Source organism: Pristiophorus japonicus, chromosome 7, assembly GCF_044704955.1.
Source record: "Pristiophorus japonicus isolate sPriJap1 chromosome 7, sPriJap1.hap1, whole genome shotgun sequence".
Taxonomy (NCBI): Eukaryota; Metazoa; Chordata; class Chondrichthyes; family Pristiophoridae; genus Pristiophorus; species Pristiophorus japonicus.
In genome coordinates this window covers 193,527,721-193,549,872 of record NC_091983.1, presented here as the reverse complement: position 1 = coordinate 193,549,872, position 22,152 = coordinate 193,527,721, and the positions used below count along the sequence as shown (strand labels likewise).

General features: G+C 45.7%; 1 protein-coding gene across 4 annotated transcripts in view; it reads right to left on the bottom strand.

Annotated features, from left to right (window-relative positions):
- The window catches only part of armc2 (armadillo repeat containing 2), a 231,282-nt gene that overhangs the window by 194,849 nt on the left and 14,281 nt on the right, over positions 1-22,152 (bottom strand). For all 4 annotated transcript variants that reach the window (XM_070885651.1, XM_070885654.1, XM_070885652.1 and 1 more), the window contains exon 5: positions 16,132-16,327. In XM_070885651.1, coding sequence (XP_070741752.1) covers positions 16,132-16,327 — 196 coding nt within the window. The remainder of the gene's footprint in view (positions 1-16,131; positions 16,328-22,152) is intronic.

The window sequence follows — 22,152 nt, the reverse complement described above, 5'->3', positions numbered from 1 at the left end:
ACAACCTTGCTTCTGCTTTATTTAGGCCCAAAGTGCCCGACTCCAAAATGGCTGGCCTTTTATACCAGAGCAGCACCATGTGCGTGCTGCTCAGTGGCCTCCAACAATGACACCATCTTATGGCTACAAACAGCATGCACATACATGACAGAGACAAGGGCTATCCACTTGAAGATGTGGCTCATGACACCTTTGAGGATGCCAAGCAATGAGGCTCAGGAGCGCTATAATGAAAGCCGCATGTCCACCAGATGTGCCAGAGCAAACAGTAGGCATGCTGAAGATGTGCTTCAGATTGACAGATCTGGAGGAGCCCTTTAGTATGCATCAGCCTGGGTCACCAGAATTGTCATCGCCTGCTGCGCACTGCACTACACAGTGCAGCAACGAGGATTACAGCCGCATGAGGAGCAAGGTGCACAGCGCACACCCTCATCAGAGAAGGAAGATGCAAGCAGCACCAGAGCATATTGCTGCTTGGGAGGCCAGGGATGGCCTCATCCTGGACAGATTTATTTAACTGCCTGCGTTACACCCATATGGCTGCCACATGTTGTGCCACGCCCCCCGCATCAACACCATAAAGCATCCCTACAATGATCAAGCCATTCCTTTCACACTGACTCCCATTAATGGAGGGAATATTATGTCTCACCATTCACTCCAACTCCCTAAGTCAATTTCAAAGTGGCAGGCAAAAATGGGCATGAACAGAAAGTGGTGAAAATATGTGTCATTTTAATGGAACCTTAACAATCATCATCATAGGCTGTCCCTCGAACGAGGATGACTTGCTTCCACATGAGTTTCATGTTTCAACGAAGAACCCGATATTCCAGTTCTGAGCTCCAATTGAGCGGGTGGAAGATGCCTGTGTGTGGATTTTTTTTTAACGTGTGGTGACCGTTGCACAGCGGCCACCACACTGGCTTGACAGAGCTAGTCCTTTATCCAGTGGCATGAGTTAACCAGGACGACTGGAGACCAGCTCTGCTGCACGGACCTACTACGCACACATATCGCAGTGTGGGCAGACCCGTGCTGCCCCTGGGCCCTCGGCTCTTCTGGGCCCCGAACCCTCATTCGCCGCACCTCCGCCATAAACATTCGCCGCACCTCTGCCACGATCCCTCACCGCTCCTCCGCCATAAATATTCGCCGCACCTCCGCTACGATCTCTCGCTGCACCTCCACACCAAACATTCGCCGAACCTCCGTCTTTAACAATAACACTTCTTCAAACACCTATGTGCTTACCCTTGTGCATCTACTCTGTGTCATTTTTCATTTACGCGTGCTTCTACGAAGTGCAACTCCTGTGGCTTCAGCAAAGGTAGAGGCAGCCAGCTCACTTCCCTGTTGCGACTGCGTAGACACTTTTGGCGGAGGTCCTCTGGGTTTTGGAGCCTGTGATGGCTCCACCAAAGTCTGCTGCTCCTGCGACTGTGCAGGGACAGAAACATAGAAACATAGAAATTTACAGCACAGAAGGAGGCCATTTCGGCCCATTGTGTCCGTGCCAGCCGATAAAGAGCCACACGGCCCTTGGTCAGCAGCCCTAAAGGTTACATATAAACCTATGAACAATGACGGAAAGGCAAAGAGCACCCAGCCCAACCAGACTCGGTATCGCGATCCGAGGAGGCATCTGGCACTCTGACTGGGGCGGGGGAGGGTGCGGGGGCAGTAACAGGGGAGAAGTGTGAGCACTTTGAGAGGAACACCCACTTTTTTTTTCATTCACAGATGTGGGTGTCGCTGGCAAGGCTGGCATTTATTGCCCATTCTGAAATGCCCTAGAGAAGGTGGTGGTGAGCTGCCTTCTTGAACCACTGCAGATCGTGTGGCGAAGGTACTCACATAGTGCTGACTTTGTTGTAGCGGTTTGGTACAATTGAGTGGATTGCTAGGCCTTTTCAGAGGGCAGTTAAAAGTCAACCACATTGCTGTGGGTCTGGAGTCACATATAAGCCAGACCGGGTAAGGACGGCAGATTTTCTTCCCTAAAGAACATTAGTGAACCATTTGGGTTTTTACGACAATCCGGTAGTTTCATGGTCATCATTATTGATGCTTGCATGTCGCCTCTCACCATCATCCCTCTCATGGGCCACACGCACTTCCTTGCTAGCAGGGAGCTGGAGAGTACCTTGCTGCACAATAGTGGAGCAAGTCTACGTTTACACCTCTCCTAGAAAGCTATAAGCCCCTGCCATCTGTTGTCCATAGAAAGCATGTGCTCATCTGAGCAGCATATTAGCTGCTCCATGCAGGTGGCCATCCTTTCCATGGAAGAGCATATCGTCCCCATCGCCTGCGACATCGTGGTGCTCAGTTGGAGATGGATCCTCCATTCTCTGCACATTTGCAGACATCGCGGCCACAAAACCTGACAAGAGCTCCAGCACTTCTTCCTGCACCTCCAGGATCACCCTTTTTCTCGATGGCCCCCCAAGGCTCAGCATCTGCATGCAGCTGACCAGAGCTGGGACCATCCTGCGCCCTCTGGTGAGGAGTATCCACTGCTGTCCCTGTCTCCACTTTTGTTCACTTGTGACTTGCGACACACAAGTTTACAATATACATAGATGACCTGGAAGAGGGGACAGAGTGTAGTGTAACAAAATTTGCATATGACACAAAGATTAGTGGGAAAGCGGGTTGTGTAGAGGACACAGAGAGGCTGCAAAGAGATTTAGATAGGTTGAGTGAATGGGCTAAGGTTTGGCAGATGGAATACAATGTCGGAAAATGTGAGGTCATCCACCTTGGGAAAAAAAAACAGTAAAAGGGAATATTATTTGAATGGGGAGAAATTACAACATGCTGCGGTGCAGAGGGACCTGGGGGTCCTTGTGCATGAAACTCTTTTGAGTTTACCTGCGAAAACATAAAACATTAAACGGTGCCACCCGACCTGGGTGACACTCCAGACATTTACAAGGCCCTTTTTTTCCCCCCCCTTTTTTTGTTTTTTTTTGTGTTTTTCTTTTTTGGTTTTTTTTTGGGCACTAAAATCACAATTTTCCCCAGTGCCCCCTATAAAAGGGAAGGGGGACACTAAAAGCACCGGCAATTAAAACAAATTAAACTTAAAAACGTAAAATCAAATTAAAATTTGGTTGCCGGGCGTGATGATGCACTCCAGTCCTTCCGGTGCCCACCTCTCGCGGAAGGCCGCGAGCGTACCGGTGGACACCGCGTGCTCCATCTCGAAGGACACCCTGGACCGGATGTAAGAGCGGAAGAGAGGCAGGCAGTCAGGTTGAACGACCCCCTCGACCGCCCGCTGCCTGGACCGGCTGATGGCACCCTTGGCCGTGCCCAGGAGCAGTCCTACGAGGAGGCCTTCGGACCTACCCGCTCCCCTCCGCACAGGGTGCCCAAAGATCAGGAGAGTGGGACTGAAGTGCAGCCAGAATTTCAGGAGCAGCCCCTTCAAATAATGGAACAGGGGCTGCAACCTCGTGCACTCAATAAAAACATGGAACACGGACTCCTCCAGACCGCAGAAATTGCAGGCGGCCTGGGAGTCCGTGAACCGGCTTAAAAATTTGTTACACGGCACTGCTCCGTGCACCACCCTCCAGGCCAAGTCCCCGATGAATAGTGGGAGGACCCCTGCGTAGAGTGCCCTCCATCGGGGACCCCCGCCTCCTCCGGACGGCAAGATGGTACGCCATGGCGTGTCCAGATGGCCGGCAAGGATGGCAAAGTTGAGAGTGTGCAGGAGCAGCCCGTACAGGAAACCCCTCCGCGCGGAACTGAAAGGCACGGAGGGGATTTCCCCGAGGCGGCTCAAGTTGTGAGGCGCCGGCTCCTTGTGCATGAATCCCAAAAAGTTAGTTTGCAGGTGCAGCAGGTAATCAGGAAGGCGAATGGAATGTTGGCCTTCATTGAGAGAGGGATGGAGTACAAAAACAGGGAGGTCCTGCTGCAACTGTACAGGGTATTGGTGAGGCCGCACCTGGAATACTGCATGCAGTTTTGATCACCTTACTTAAGGAAGGATATACTAGCTTTGGTGGGGGTACAGAGACGATTCACTAGGCTGATTCCGGAGATGAGAGGATTACCTTATGATGATAGATTGAGTAGACTGGGTCTTTATTCGTTGGAGTTCAGAAGGATGAGGGGTGATCTTATAGAAACATTTAAAATAATGAAAGGGATAGACAAGATAGAGGCGGAGTGGTTGTTTCCACTGGTCGGGGAGACTAGAACTAGGGGGCACAGCCTCAAAATACAGGGGAGCCAATTTAAAACCGAGTTGAGAAGGAATTCCTTCTCCCAGAGGGTTGTGAATCTGTGGAATTTTCTGCCCAAGGAAGCAGTTGCGGCTAGCTCATTGAATGTATTCAAATAGATAGATTTTTAACCAATAAGGGAATTAAGGGTTATGGGGAGCGGGTAAGTGGAGCGGAGTCCACGGCCAGATCAGCCATGATCTTGTTGAATGACGGAGCAGGCTCGAGGGGCTAGATGGCCTACTCTTGTTCCTAATTCTTATGTTCTTATGTTAACACTACTCTATCTCGCATAGGACACACCGAGGTGTGTGTATCTGCTCTGGGTGCACTTGGGTCTGCTGACGGTGCACCCTCAGAGGCTGGAGGCTTCTCTGAGGAGTCGGCTTCCTCCTCCGGCTGGATAGTGGGGAGGGAAGGGGGGCTCTTGATGGAAATGTTGCCATTATGCACATGATGAACATTCACTGGCTGCTGATATCAGTCACCATCTGAGTGACTGCTGTATGCCATGTGGCTGTATGAGATGTAATTCTGTCACCAGGTGGCCGAGAGCCCCTTTTTCCATCTCCCACCGCCAGCAGCTCTGCAACTCTTGATATCTCCAGGGCAACCTCCTCTACTGTAGTTAAAGTGGTGAAGGATGAAGGGCCACCTCCAGTTCTCTCCCTATTGACGTGCACTCAATTCTTCTGCAAGGAGAGAAAGAAGAGAAGTTTGAGTGAGAGTGCTGGGATGAGTTTAAAGAATATGTGGCTTATATCTGTAATGCCAAAGTGCCAATGCCAAATGGCCTTCTTGTGTTGTGTTACCTGGTATGATTGCATGAGGATGAGGATGAGGATGAGGATGAGTGTGAGGGGTGGTTAGTCAGATGGGGATGTGAGTGTGTACATAGAGAGGAATGGGTGGACAGGCAAGGTATGTTGGTGTGAGTAATGACATGCGTGAGCAGGCTTGGGAAGGCAGACTGATGGGGATGTGGTGACTGGCACAGCAGGATGAAGGTGAGTGTGGCTTGGCACTCACCTTTCCTGATCACATGAGATCATTAAGTATTTCCGGCAGGCACTGCACCCAGGTCCGCCTCACCACATCTCTGCTGTTGACCTCACCACAGCCCTGATGTTGACCTTCTCAGCTATTTGGAGCTAGGATATTTTTGTCTCTTGGGGAGGTCTCTTCCACTCATCAGCAGGGAAGAGGACTTCCCTGCATGCTCTGACTCCCTCCACAAGAATGTGTAGGGAGTCATCTGAAAATCTGGGTGCAGCCCTGTGTCTTTGTGAAGTCATGTTTTGAAATGTGAGCAATAAGAAGATCCTGCAATATCCTCCCTGCACACTCCTAGATGAACCTTTAAATGCCATGTGGCCAAGGCTGCTTGAAATATCCCAGCTGGAAATGAGTCATTGATGATGTCATCAGACCCGCACCATTTAACAGGACTGGGAAACACACATTTCTGCCTTAATAGGCTCCATTAAATGAAAGTTGCTCTGAGGAGCGGGATCATCAGAACGCAGTTCCGCCCCACCACACAGCCTGCCCGCGTCCGCCGCGACACGGTAAGGAAAATTCCGGCCTATATCTCTACTACAGTTGCTCGAGTCTGCTGTTAGAAGGTGCAGATGAACGGCCTTGATTAACTCCCTCTGAATGTGCTAATCTCCAGTTGCTGCCACTCTGAGGCAAGATCTCAAACTCACTATGAATTTTATATTTTAAGTAGGAAAAGATTGTTTGAACACAATACAAAACAATTTATTTTTTATAAAAATCCACATTTACTTAAAGTGTTGGCAGATTCTCAAAATGTTGCGTCTAATTTTTAGTGGGAGAGCATTTGGGAAATAGTGATCCCAATATTATTAGGTTTAGAGTATTTATGGAAAAGAATAAGCAACAATCAAAGGTGAAAATACTCAACTGGAAGAGGGTTAATTTCAGTGAATTGAAATGGGATCTTTGTTCAAAGGCCACTTGACAGTGCATCTGTGCCAGCTCTCTAAAAGAGTCTTTGTAGTTACATTCCTCCTTTTCACATACCCATATAGAAACATGTTAATATTTTTTATTTATTTGAACATTGGTTTGAGAAGATAAGCTGAAATAACACTTTGGGCTCAATTTTCTGCAATTATCTGCGGCGTTTTTTGGCGTACACCATTTTTTTTTGAATAAATTAAAATCTTCAAGTTTTCCCAAAGTTTCTGCGCCAGCGTAATCACTTAGGTACGATTTTTTTAGGTTACGATTCATTTTGCGTCATAGATGTAACCCGATGTCTGCGCCAGTTTTTCATATTTAAGCAAGTTTGGCCAACTTACATTTTTCCTAGGTCGGTGTATGTGACCACTCCCAAAAAACCTTCTGGGAACTTAAGAAAGCCATTGTTTTTAAGCGAAGTTTTGGAGGGAGTCAAGACGGCAAAGAATATGCATCATAAATCTTAATTGTTTCAAAGTCAAAAGGGAGAAAAAGGAAGTCTAATGCAATTCTTTAATTTTTGAATTATTTTTGAAGAACCACCCCACCATCGAATGGTCTCCTCACCGGGCTCGAGGGTCGGAGCGTCGGCCAGCAGAATCGCTCCCTCGTCCAGACACAGAGGCTCGGCTTCAAAAGAGGCCCGGGGGGGGGGGCGGGGGGGGGGGGTGGGCGGAAGCCCAACTGAACTGCCAGCAATTTATATAAGGGATGAGAACCCTTAGGCTATACAGCAGCTTCAAAATAAGCCCCGTGGGCGAGGGAGCGATTCTGCCGGCCGACACTCTGACTCGCGAGCCCGGTGAGGAGATGTTCGGTGGTGGGGTAGTACTTTGAAAATCAAAAATTAAAGAATTGCATTAGACTTTGTTGCCCCAAATGTCTTCATTGAATGTCTAGCTTCCCGTTCTAAGCAAGCCTATTGCGTATGCGCAGACCAGGGTGTAGTCCATACTAGGGCGTGCACCTTGGGAAGTGAGAGAGGAAAAAAGGTGCGAGTGCTTTGTCCTGCTATTTTGAGCTTCTTGCAAAGCTACAATTACATTATGGGGGCAATATTTACAATGCCATACCTCGTGCAAGCCTTCTGCATCATGGTACTGCAGAGGAGAAAATTGATTAGGTATCATCACCTGAGGAACCTCAGAGCATGTAGGATGATGGGCAGGAGACCTTACCCACATCGGGTATATTGAGACAGGCATTCATACCTGCACCTGAGGGTTGCAGACTGTATCAGAAGGCTGCGTTTCTGCAAAGAAGTTGTAACCAAGATCTGTGAGTTAATAAAAGCAGACCTGCAACCTAGAAGTGTCAGGAGGTCTGCTTTGTCAGTTGAAGTAAAGATTACAGCTGCACTTTCATTTTATGCATCTGGATCGTTCCAGGCCACAACTGGGGATGTGTGCGCCGTTTCTCAACATGCAACACATATCTGCATTTGGCAGGTGATTGCTGCACTATATGCCCGGAGGAATGACTACATAAAGTTCCCCATGACCGCCCAGGCAATGCGCAACAGGGCTGTGGGCTTCTCCAGCATTGCTAGCTTCCCAAAGGTACAGGGCTGCATTGATTATGCTCAAGCACCTTTGGAGGATTGAGATGTACAGGAACAGAAAAGGCTTCCACTCCATGAACGTGCAGCTCGTCTGTGACGACATGCATCGCATCTTGGCAGTTGATGCGAGATACCCTGGGAGCACCCATGATGCGTTCATTCTACGTGAGAGCGTTATATCTGCCATGTTTCATCAGCAGCCAGGGAAAAAGGGTATGGCTTCATCACCTGACTCATGACACCCCTACACGTGACCCGGACAGAAACTGACCGGGAATACAACATGTTGCATATTGCGACGCACAGCATAATAGAGAGGACCATTGGCATCTTGCCTTTCCGATGCCTCGACTATACCAGAGGCTACTTGCAATAGTCAGTCAGTTCACTTGTCTGCTGCATGCTGCACAACTTAGCCATCAGTTGGTAGTAGAAGACCCACCTGAGGTACGAGTGGCTGATGATGAGGAGGAAGATGCAGTTGACGAGGAGGAGGACGAAGAAGCCACGCAACTCCCTGAACCCGGAGCATGACAGCGGAGGAGGGTGGGCCGTCGTGCCCCTTTAACGATTGTTCAAGCCTTGTGCCAGCAGATCATCCGTGAACACTTTGCTGCCTGAAGGCTCAGCGGCAACTATTCCAAATGGACTATATTTACTGTTTGGACCTGTTCCGTAATGTTGTGTTGTGTTAATGGAACAAATAGTGTAACTGATTCTTCATTAGTTCAAAAAGTTGTGTTAATACTGGAACAAATAATATAAATGATTCAGTTATAATTTAAAATATATTTTATTCAAAAGTTTAACACTTGTTTGTACTTAACTTTAATAAAAATATTCTTGCCCCAAACTTTAAAGTTTTCAGTTAAGATCACTTATAAACTTTAAGATCGCTTACAAACCTTTAAACTTGTAAATTTACATCACTTATGTCATTAATGTAGCCACGAGATGGTGAAAATGTTGGAGGCCACTGAGCAGCACGCACATGATGCTGCTCTGGTATAAAAGGCCAGTCATTTTGTGAGTCAGGCACTTTGGGCCGTAATAAAGCAGAGCCAAGGTTGTACCTTGTTCAGTTAAACAGTACTTAGTTTGTACCTTTATTGCATACATAACAACTTACAAAAAACTTTTAATTTGAGAACAGTTACAAAAGTAACAATAATACAACAACAGCAGCAGCAAAGAAAGGCTGCACCATCTCCCCTCCACCTTATTCTAAGACGGCCTGCTGCGCTTTGTCTTGGTGACTCCACCCCTGCCCACAGGCGGTGGCGCGTTTCTCGGGTTGGTACAAAGCTTATTCTTTGGAGCATTTCGGGTAATGCACACTTCTTGATGGGGGGCATGGGCAGGTGGTAATGTGGAAGGCCTCTTCAGAGGTTGGTCTGGGGATTGGAGTGGGGTTGATTCCAGGTCGGGGGGGCTCTGGGCATGTTCCCTTATTGCAACAGCTACCTCCGACATTCTCTCCCTCATGTGCCCTAACAGTGTCTCAACGAGCTGCAACATTCCCTCCCTCATGTTCACCGACAGTGTATCAGCTACCTGCGACATTCCATCCCTAATGTGCCCAGACAGTGTTCCCATTTCTCGCGAGTGTTGTTACTTCTCCCGACAGTCCCGATACTTCAGCACCGACCCCACTGATAGTGTCCAGGAGTGATCGCGTAAGGTCAATGCTCTCCCCACTCAGTGCCATCATCTTTGAACCACATCTGTTACATCCTGCACCTCAGGAGAGCACTGTCGAGATTTCCTTCCCCTCCTCACCCTGGGTGTGGCTCGCTGCAACTCACTGGGACCAGTAGCCTCGGACGGTGGGGCCTTGGGTGTGGCTTTCTGCACCCCACTGGAACCCGCAGCCTCGGACTGCGAGAGACCATGAAATGTCCCAACACTCATACCACTCAGGAAAGGGGCTGGCACCTCAATGGGCGGCACCAGCACCTCCTCCAGAGTGAGTACAACAGGGGTGCTCGGGTCACAAGGTGATTCCAGCTCTACACACAGTATATGCATGACAAAAGCTATCAAGATCATCACAGACATCACATTTCATAACCATCACCAAATTCTGCATGGCAATGATTCTCATGAGGCCATCATTATTTAGAGAACATTTTCATGATTCATCTATCATATATTATTGGTCGGATATGAGTGGGTGTGGCATCTATTGAATTTACATCACGCAATGGAGTATACTTTACTCACGCGGCATCACATCAGGTTCTGCAGCTACATGCTTCGGCGACCAGGGGTGACTCCCCACTAGTGCCAGCACTCGCTTCTCGATGTCGGTTAGGTCGATGATGACTGGTGGCCCCCCACTCACTCACCTCTGCTTGGCCCTATTCTTGGAAAGCTTCTTCTATAAAAGGTAACAGCACGACATGGCAGGAGAGCATTCCATGATATCATTGCTAGGTACTGTCACAGAGACTGATACAACACATAACGGGTAATCGTGATGACAGATGTAATCATGATTATTATGAAACTTATCATTCTTTACCTAAAGACGTACACCGTGAACGCAGGCTTTGAGTACAACATTCCCGGTATAAGTGCAAGACATCACATCTGATTTTAATCACTCATTACACTTACAATTTAAATTATATAAATATATAAGTACATGTAAATAAATGTAATACTTACTCTGGAGGATCCAACAAGGTCGTTCCAGCGCTTGCGGCACTGGTTACCCTCATGCACCTCGTTGGTCGCCGACGAGACCACCTCAGCTATGTTGGCCCATATCTTCTGGTAGCCCTTTGGGGTGGGCTTCCCACGCCCTCCCTGGGTCAATCGACCCCAGCGTGACTCGACCTCCTACATGAGGGAGGCATTTGCCTTGTCCAAGAACCTCCTCGCTCTTTTTCGTCCTCCCAACTGTTCCTCTCCCAACTCACTGCTTTCGCCAGCATCCGCCTCTACAGCGTGCTGTGTCGCCTCCTCCATCCCTTCCATTTTAAATATTATTTTTTTGCCAACTACATTCTTTGTGCTCAGTAGGCATTTTGCTGCTGGTGAATCTCCCTCCAGCCTCCCAAAACAGCCAAACAAGTACACACCACATCCACACATGCTTTCAGTTCCTCGCTGCTCCCTCTCTCTGTCTCCTCTTCTGCGCATGTAATGATGACACCTGACTTCCGGAAACGCGGGGAACGACCGTTGCAATGCCGTTGCTATAGATGGCAACACTTTAGGGCAGAAGGTCAAAAAAAATTAACGCTAATGCCCATTTCAGATCGCTTGCAGTAACCCCCATTTTAAAAAATGGAAAGTTAGGGTTTTGAAAATGGGCGATAATCCGGCAATCAAAACCCAAATTTACCGCCCACGCTGGAAATAACGCCCATTTTTGGACGATCTGCGCAAAAGTGGAAAGTGTAGCCCTAAGAGTTTGATTTCCCTAATCCTCTGAGTTCCTACTCAGCCATTTTGCTTTAGGGAGATGCTGAGCAGTGATCTGATACCTCACCAGGGGGTTGAAAAGAAAATCAGATGGAGATCATCCCAATTTGCTCCCAACAGCATTTCAGTGTTATTTTAGCAAAGGCCTTGGTACAGATCACCCAGCAGTCCTCTCAGCCACAGGTTCAAGTTAAAAATATAATTGAAGAAATAGTAGTATTGAAAGCAGTCGACTCAATCCCAGGCTTTCCCACTCCGCACCAGCCCCAGGTCTCACCACTACCAGGTGGGTCCAATTCGTATCAGCATAGGCTTTGACCAATCAATCTGAGCCAGCACCAAGCTGCAGCATTCAGTTTCTGTCTTATCTATCCATGTTGCAGCAATACATGAATGCACCAATCCTGGCTTGGGATCCAGCACAATAAAAAAAACAACTAGCCATGTAGAGATTCATCATAATGTGCACCATTCTGCAGCTTATTACATCCTCAATCATGCAAGCAAAAAAAATGAAAAATAGTCTTAATATCTTCTTTTAAAACTCAGTTGTTGGTTTAAATATATATGCTCAAAATGGTGATTAATGAAAAATAAACCAATTGTGCCACAGCCTGTGCAGTTCATAATTACACTCCATTTAGTTTTGTGAAGCATCACTCCCTTGGCTCAGCTAAGGTTAACATGTAGCCTCTGAAATTACTGGACGTGTCATAAATGGTGAAGTAGTCTCTATAGCCCAAACCTTCAAGGCTCTGCTCCTGGTGCAGTCTTGTTTGACGAGAGCACAGATCAGAGAATCAGGAGTGGAAGCCAGCATGGCCCATTTACGGCACTCACCATTTTCTGGCCATTAAAATCAATGGTTAGAAAATTGGGTGTTTTATGAGTGAAACTGTATACTCGGAGTGAACTCTTACAATTTCAAGGCTTATATCTTTTGAATGTTTTAATTCTCTCTGCAGAACATGAAATATTGTTCATAACAATACAGTACATGGTTTAGTTCGATATCAGGGATAAGCAGAATGATAAAATCTCCAGTGTCCCTTAACTTCAATCCTGACTACTCCATGTGGCCAAGTGAATCGGTTTCAAGATCCACACGCTCATTTTCAAATCCTTCCTCAGTCTTATTTCAGCCTACCTAAACAATCTTCTCCAGCCAGTTCTTCAGCTGCAGGTCTGTACTTCTCTAATAGCCTCCAGGGCAGTCTAAATACTAATGCACATGGGCCATCCTGTACCTTAAATCATGAGAGCAGCTTGGGAAGGAGAAGGGGCTTAAAATCGTCATAAAACTAAAAATACTGTACAAAAATGAAGGAAAATCCCATTGAGGCATATAGGGGGAGGGGCAAGAATTGCTTTAGGTTATTATATATGGCAACATCATAAATGCATTCAAAATGGGAATGGATCCCCTATAAGCTCTTTAAAAAAGAGAGAAATAGGAAAATTACTTTGTACAGAAAGTACTCCTTTCAGGTTTTCTTTCTCCTTTAATTTTACTTCCTTACTCACCTCCTTACAGCTCCATGATCCCGTCATGACTCCTCAACAGTGAGGAGGGACTGGAAACCTATTTCCAAACCCGGTTAACATGGCTCTCTATGCAGCGACTTTATGATGTATTGCAAGAGTTACTTGGGGTGACTACCTCAGATTTCTCTTCCCCTGCTGTGATAAACTATTTGGCATTCATTTGATATCTTCCATAGATAGCACGAACAAGAATTTGGAAACTGTCATGAGTAAAATGATGAGGGCACCAACCTCTGACAATACAGAGTGAAGGCCCAATACACAACCATAGTGTTGTTAAAGTTTTGATGAAATGTTAATTATAATTCATTGAGAGCTGACATTCATCAGACATGACTGGAAATGTGGGATCAGAATTTTAAAATATTTTTCATATAATACTAGATGATCTGCCATTGCATCGGCAGTCACAGTGGTCTTTAGGTGAAGCCTAAAGGCTAATTGGACCAAGACATGCAGATGTATTTCAATCCCCATTATAAAGTCATACATTGTCCTTATCTTTATGTTTCCATTATAAATTCCTATGTCCACATTCAGAATGGAAATTGCCTACTTGGCATATTGTAATTGCATCCTCCCGCTACAGGAAATACAAGCAAACACATGATGATTTTTATATTATTTATATTATAGATATTGTAACTGATACAGGTATAATTGATTCAGCATAATCTGCGTCTCCATTTGTTACTTTGTAAATAAAAGAACTGGATTAACTGAGAAGTTTCTTCCTCTGAAGTTTTTCATGTGTAGGTGGCATAGTTACCATGTTATGTAAAACCAAAGGGTTTCAATAATAAGTACTTTTACAAGAACCATCCCATTCAGTAAGCAGCTTTTACGCATTGCCTAGTCAGTCATGGGGAACTTTATGTAGTCATTCCTCCGAGCATATAGTGCAGCGGTCACCTGCTGAATGCAGACATGTGTTGCATGTTGAGAATCATCCCCAGTTGTAGCTTGAAAGGATCTGGATGCATAGAATGAAAGTGCAGCTGTAACCTTGACTTCAACTGACAAAGCATTTCCTCCTGATGCTTCTAAGTTGCAGGTCTGCTTTCACCAACTCACAGATCTCAGTTACAACTTCTTTGAGGAAACGCAGCCTTCTGACACAGTCTGCATTACTCAGGTGCAGGTACAAATGCCTGTCTCGATATACCCGACGTGGGTAAGGCCTCATGCCCACTACCCTACGGGCTCTGAGGTTCCTCATGAGATAACGTCGAATCACTTGTCTCCGCCGCAGTACCATGATGCAGAAGGCTCGCACAAGGTATGGCATTGTCAGTATTGCCCCCATGCTTAAATTTTACCTTTGCAAGAAGCTCAAAACGGCAGGAAGGAAGGCAGGACAGGTTCTTTGCTCTCTCTCTCAAAGGTCTGTATGGACCACACCCAGGTCTGAGCAAGCACAGTGATCGGGAAGACTCCCCCCACCCCCCCGCCGCCCCGCCTCGGCTCATTGCAGTCTTGTGACTTGTTCCAATCATGTTGAACAGCATCTTCCACCCCGCCCCCCACCCTCTGCCCCCCAAGCTCATTTGCTGCCTCGTGCAGTCTTCCGATCGCCACCTCCTCCCCCGGGCTTGTTTTGCAGCCAAGCCCGTGTCCGGGCACGGGGCCGATTCTGCCGGCCGACGCTCCGACCCTCCAGCCCTGTTTGAAGGCGTTCGGTGGTGGCGTGAGTTAAAAAAAGATAAAAACTTCAGAATTCCATCAAACTTCCATCTACTCCGTTGTAAGGTAAAATATGTTAATCTTTATTAGACATATTTAAAGTGTTCTTGACTCCCTCCAAAACTTCGATGAAAAACGATGGCGTCTTTTTGCGCCGATTTCTCAAGTGCTTTCTCTTAACGCACCAGAAGGTTTTTCGGAAGTGGCCAGATATGCCTATCTCAGAGAAATTTTTGGGGGGCAAACTTTGAAAAATGATAAAAACTGGCGCAGACATGAGGTAATGGCTCCTATGATGTCAAAAAAAAAACTAAAAAAAAATCGTAACTAACTCAGTTACGCTGGCGCAGATTCCTTGGGGAAACTTTAATTTAAAAACTTACACCAAAAGAAGCGGTGCACCCAGATCTCGGGGTGGTCACCATTGCACAGTAATCTTCTGCAAGTTGGTTCCAACGTTTCTTCATTTCTTTGGGTGGAACTTTTGTGACACTTCTGCTGGTGTCCAGCTCCTGCCATCTGGCCTCAATTACAGTAACTAGTGCCTCCACTTCATCCTGTAAGAAGTTCTTGGTCCTTGCACCGCATTACATCTTGTATTGCAGCTCCGATTTTTCCAATGTTCTCACACAGCACTCAACGTTCTCACACACAACTGGCTGTTTAAAAATGGTCGATTGCAGACCAAGAGTTGTACTGCGTATGCGCGCCCATTGGAATCAAGTCAAAAACGTCAAATTTTTTTTCGCGCATGTGCAGAAGGTGTGGCATCGGTTTTTTTCGGCGCAGACAGCGAGCTCCACTGCCCCCCTCCCCCCGAGGAGACAGGCTGCGCGGTGCCAAATTTGAAAAATACAGCGGGGAAACTTGGGACAAATATTTTGGAGATTTTCTAGCTGGATCTAGCATCAATTGCTGTTTGCGGAAGAGAGTTCCATACTTCTACCACCTTTTGTGTGTAGAAGTGTTTCCTAATTTCCTGAAAGGTCTGGCTCTAACTTTTAGTTCCCCTAGTCCTAGAATCCCCAACTAGCAGAAATTGTTTCTCTCTATCTACCCTATCTGTTCCCCTTAACATCTTGAAAACCGATGAAATCACCCTTCACTTTCTAAATTCCAGGGAACACAGCCCTAGTTTGTGTAATCTCTCCTCGTAATTTAACCCCTGGATTTCGGGTATCATTCTGGTAAGCCTACATTGCACTCCCTCCAAGGCCAATATATCCTTCTTCATGTGTGATGCCCAGAACTGCTCACAGTACTCCAGGTGTGGTCTAACCACTTCAAAAGCTATACTGGTCGAGCATTAACAATCTAGAGTGTCCAAGTTCAATATCAGTATCAGTTTCAATTTAAAGAGGGGGAAACCTAGCAGAAACAGTAACTCTCCTGAGACACTTGTCTTCTATCAGCCCATGATGAGGTAGTATTGACAATGGCTGTCAAGTCCACAGCCTGAAACACTCCACTAATCTATAAAAAGAAACAGTTGACAGGAACAAGGAGCTAAAGAATTGTTTTTTTAAATCAGCACAGCTGAAAATTTTGCAAAGGTAATTCAACAGCAGCTTATTCTCGAATGGTACTTTGGACAGAATTTTCAAATACATTGTGTGGCTATGTGCTTTATAAATAATAGTAACTTCAATCAAAATATTTAGATCATGCATGTACCTGCCAAGGCAGGTCTGTGTTGACATTGAGCCCGCATGCTCTCTCATCCTGGTAGGCAAGATCATCTCTTCTCCCTCACATTCTGTGCTCTCATTCACCAAGATATTTGTATTCAACTGTGATGAGGCAGATTCATCAGCATCATGCGAGAAGCCTTTAATGTTGAGGGACACATCTGAATTTAACCTCTTTATAACTGCAAGGGAAACATAAAACACTGCATTATTTGGCTGGAACCCACATTGGTCATGATATTTATGTGGAAGCAGGAAGGAGTGGGGGTGCGTTTCAGTGGCCGGTAAATCCAGAAGGCGGAGGTCCTGCTGAATTTAGAATTTTTTTACTCTGTTTCCGTCCCGCAGTCGGCCAGATTGAGAGATTGCCGGGAGGGGGGGGGGGGGAACACTGCTGGAGAGGGGGGCGAAACGGATCGCAGAAGGGCGGAGAACGGATCGCAGAGGGGCCAGATCTCGGGGGGGATGGGGAGATGGATCGAGGAGGGGCGGGCAAAGATGGCGGTGGGGACGGGATCTGGGTGCAGATTGCCGGGGGGGGGGGGGGGGGGGAGGGGGAAGAAAGAGACAGGGGGAGGGGGGAGAAAGAGACGGCGGGGGGGGAGGGGGGGAGAAAGAGACGGAGGTGGGGGGAGAAAGAGACGGGGGGGGAGAAAGAGATGGCGGAGGCGGGGGGAGAAAGAGACGGGGGGGGGGCGACAGAGACGGCGGGGGGGGAGGAGAAAGAGACGGCGGGGGGGGGAGAGAAAGAGACGGCGGTGGCGGAGGTGGGGGGACGGGAGGTAGAAAGAGACGGTGGGGGGGGGGGGGTGAAGAGACGGCGGGGTGGGGGGGGGAGGAGACCGTGGCGGGGTGGAGAGGATGAGATGGTTGGCGCGGGTGGCGGGGGTGTGGGGAGAAGGCATGGTGGGGATGGCAGGGGAAAAAGATGGAGATCGCGCAGTGGTGATTGCACAGTGGGGTAGCAGAAGAATTATTTGAGGTGCTGGAGGAAGTGCTCTCACCTCCCTTCGGTCCCCGTGTGACACCTACCACGAGAGAATCCTTGTACTAAAGTTCTCAGAATCCCAGTTGTCATGGGTGTCAGCTACTTACTATACTAAAATCAATTTTTTTTGTTAAATGTCTGAGCAACACCACAGGAGATTTGCTCATAGATATTAAGAAATTATTTGTAACTTTCTGAAACTGAATTCTTGGGAACAGGGATTGTGTAAAGTTGAATTGTGCATTAAGAGAAAATACGTGTTTATTAATGAACACCTATATGGTTTGTTGGCATCTCTCCGTTGTCTCTTAGTGTTTGATATGGATGGTTAAAGACAGCCTGGGAGCATATATGTCCTACAGAATTTTTGCTATTCATCAATATGAGGTTCTACTCTAGTGAAGTCATGATTAGGAACCGTGTGCAGAAGGAAGCAGTCTCTACTATTGAAGTCACTGGAGCTAAATTTAATGGTGTCCTTTAAGAGAAAATCAAAAAACATCTTCTCCCAGGCAGTCTCTAAATAACAATTAAACAAGGTAATAAAGTGAGACACCAATAGTACGTATACATCCCTTTACAGCGTTGAAGGATTATCAAGTTATTGGTACAATATACTTCCTCTTTAAAAGGAAAGGGGTCCATTATGATCGTCCCTTCCAGATTTTTTGTCTTAATGGTGCATGGAGAATATTCAACAAAGAACTAATTAATGCATAAACTGGAAGGCACCATTATCTTATTTAGAACCATAGAAATTTACTGCACAAAAGGACACCATTCCGCCCATTATGTGTGCACTGGCTCTTTGCCACAGTAATCTACAATAAAGGTACAGCAGTTATCATGGGCGACTTTAATCTACATATAGATTGGGCTAACCAAACTGGTAGCAATACGGTGGAGGAGGATTTTCTGGAGTGTCTAAGGGATGGTTTTCTATACCAATATGACGAGGAACCAACTAGAGAGCTGGCCATCCTAGACTGGGTGTTGTGTAATGAGAGAGGATTAATTAGCAATCATGTTGTGCGAGGTCCCTTGGGGAAGAGTGACCATAATATGGTAGAATTCTTCATTAAGATGGAGAGTAACACAGTTAATTCAGAGACTAGGGTCCTGAACTTAAAGAACGGTAACTTCAATGGTATGAGACGTGAATTAGCTAGGATACACTGGCGAATGATACTTAAAGGGTTGATGGTGGATAGGCAATGGCACACATTTAAAGACCACATGGATGAACTTCAACAATTGTACATCACTGTCTGGCATAAAAATAAAACGGGGAAGGTGACTTAACCGTGGCTAACAAGGGAAATTAGGGATAGTGTTAAATCAAAGGAAGAGGCATATAAATTGGCCAGAAAAAGCAGCAAACCTGAGGACTGGGAGAAATTTAGAATTCAGCAGAGGAGAACTAAGGGTTTAATTAGGAGGGGAAAAATAGAGTATGAGAGTAAGCTTGCAGAGAACATAAAAACTGACTGCAAAAGCTTCTATAGATATGTGAAGAGAAAAAGATCATTGAAGACAAATGTAGGTCCCTTGCAGTCAGAATCAGGTGAATTTATAATGGGGAACAATGAAATGGCAGGCCAATTGAACAAATACTGTGGTTCTGTCTTCACTAAGGAAGACACAAATAACCTTCCGGAAATATTAGGGGACTGAGGGTCTAGCGAGAAGGAGGAACTGAAGGAAATCCTTATTAGTCAGGAAATTGTGTTCGGGATATTGATGGGATTGAAGGCCGATAAATCCCTAGGGCCTGATAGTTAGCATCCCAGAGTCTTAAGGAAGTGTCCCTAGAAATAGTGGATGCACTGGCAGTCATTTTCCAACATTCTATAGACTCTGGATCAGTTACTATGGATTGGAGGGTAAGTAATGTAACCCCATTTTTTAAAAAAAGGAGGGAGAGAGAAAATAGGGAATTATAGACTGGTTAGTCTGACATCGGTAGTGGGGAAAATGTTGGAATAAATGATTAAAGATGCAATAGCAGCACATTTGGAAAGCAGTGACAGGATCTGTCATGTATGTAACCATCATGTAACTGTAACCTTCATGTAACAACACTGTACACTGTATACACCTAAGAAATGCACATCTTAACCACAGGGGGTGAACTTGTGGGAGACACTCCTCACCTGGTCATCCAGGTATATAAAGGGAGGTCCCACACTCGCTTCTTAGTCCTGTGAATAAAGGTACAGGTCACAGAGTGACCTTGTCTCCAGTATGTGCCTCGTGTTGATTTACAGTAGAGTGTAAGGACACAACAGGATCGGTCCAAGTCAGTATGGATTTATGAAAGGGAAATCATGCTTGAAATCTTCTAGGATTTTTTAAGGATGTAACTAGGAGAGTGGACAAGAGAGAACCAGTGGATGTGGTGTATTTGGACAAGGTCCCACACAAGAGATTAGTGTGCAAAATTAAAGCACATGGTATTGGGTTAATGTGTTGACATGGATAGAGAACTGGTTGGCAGACAGGAAGCAAAGGGTAGGAATAAATGGATCCTTTTCAGAATGGCAGGCAGTGACTAGTGGGGTACCGCAAGGTTCAGTGCTGGGATCCCAGCTATTTACAATATACATTAATGATTTAGACGAAGGAATTGAATGTAATATCTCCAAGTTTTCAGATGACACTAAGCTGGGTGGCAGTGTGAGCTGTGAGGAGGACGCTAAGAGGCTGCAGGGTGACTTGGCCAGATTAGGTGATTGGGCAAATGCATGGCAGATGCAGTATAATGTAGATAAATGTGAGGTTATCCACTTTGGTGGCACAAACAGGAAGGCAGAATATTATCTGAAGGTAACAGATTAGGAAAAGGGGAGGTGCAACGAGACCTGGGTGTCATGGTACATCATTCATTGAAAGTTGGCATGCAGGTACAGCAGGCGGTGAAGAAGGCAAATGGCATGTTGGCCTTCATAGCGAGAGGATTTGAGTATAGGAGCAGAGAAGTCTTACTGCAGTTGTACAGAGCCTTGCTGAGGCTACACCTTGAATATTGTCTACAGTTTTGGTCTCCTAATCGGAGGAAGGATAATCTTGCTATTGAGGGAGTGCAGCGAAGGTTCACCAGACTGATTCCAGAGTAGGCAGGACTGACATATGAAGAAAGACTGGATCGGCTAGGCTTATATTCACTGGAATTTAGAAGAATAGAGGGGATCTCATAAAAACATATAAAATTCTGACGGGATTGGACAGGTTTAATGCAGGAAGTTTGTTCCCGATGTTGGGGAATTCCAGAACCAAGGGTCACAGACTAAGGATAAGCCATTTAGGACCGATATGAGGAGAAACTTCTTCACTCAGAGAATTGTGAACCTGTAGAATTCTCTACCACAGAAGGTTGTTGAGGCCAGTTCATTAGATATATTCAAAAGCAAGTTAGATGTGTCCCTTACAGCTAAAGGGACCAAGGGTTATGGAAAGAAAGCAGAAATGGGGTACTGAAGTTGCATGATCAGCCATGATCATATTGAATGGTAGTGCAGCTTGAAGGGCTGAATAGCCTACTCCTGCACCTATTTTCTATGTTTCTATGTTTACAACTACTCCAAATGTCTCCCAAAGCTCTGCATTTTCCTCGGCTTCAAATATGTATCTACTCCTTCCTTAAAAGATGCAATTATCTCTGCCTCAACTACTCTTTTCGCAAAGCATGCCATGCTCTAACAGTTACCTTCATAAACTAATTTCTTCTAACCTTGTTCCTTGATATCAGTAATACATTTTAATTTGATAACCCTTCTTCATTGACTTCTTCAACCAGAGACAATAGTCTTTCCCTATTCATCCTATCAAAACCCATCATAATTTTAAAAACCTCTATGAATTCTCCTCTTAGCCTTCTCCTAGTCCCGATAATTCAAGTCTCTCCTAATTGATGCTGTGTTGGTTTGGTGCAGTATTTAAATAGAACAAATGAGAGAGTAGACCTCATCAACAACTAAAATGAATTATAGTTCTCTCTAAACTGAAGCTTGGCAAAACTTAAAATCACACTGTGCATTAACATAGTAAAAGATAATATATCCTGATGGCCTGATAACACAAGACAGTTGAGTATTCAACGTGCAAACTAATTGGTAGAATATTCTTCCCCTTCAACCAGGATGTTGCAAGTCTAAATTTCAAGATTACAGGATATTGAAATTTGCATGTCTGAGTTCTGTGTGTCATTAGTTACTGGCTACTATACTGTGTATTTTCAAAAAAGTTACAAAGGGTGTAAGATGGGAGGCCAGCAGGAAAGCATTAGGATAGTTGAAATAAAAACAGAAAATGATGGCAATCTCAGTGGGTCAGGCAGCATCTGTGAAGAGAAACCGAGTTAACGTTTCAGGTCAATAATAATCAAGTCTGGAGATGGCAAAGGCATGAATTAGGGTTTCAGTAACAGATGGGTTGAGGTCAGAGCAGAGGCAGACGATGTTATGGAGGTGTTGCTTGTGATAGAAAAGATATGAGATCAAAAGTTCAGTTTAGGATCGAATAATATACGAAAGGTTGTGAACATTCGTCAGCAGGGTCATCAGTGCTATGGCAATTTTTATGTTAAAACTACTGGAAATATCTTCATTTTTGTACTGTAACAGAACTACTTTACTTCAGATATACAAAATAGAGATAATGGCCCAGAAATTCCTCTCGAGGACTTCCCGTGGGCAAAGCACTGTAGATTAGAAATAAAATGCGCACTTACCTTAAGCTGCTGTGCCCGCTTGAGATCCTGGTCCGGAGGCCTCTCGTGACTGCGCGTCGCAGCGTGTTCAAGTAGGGACGTCCGCAGGAGTCATATGGGCCTGGACACCCAGTCACAGGTAAGTATTTTCTCATTCATAGAAATAGGAGATTCATAAGTTACGAATCTCCTATTACTATGAATGAGAAAAACCCCAAAACACACAAACACTGCATAAAACATTTTTTAAAGTTTTTTAACAAGTTAGGGTCAGGGTGTAAAATAACATTACCTGAGTGGGCAGGATTTTA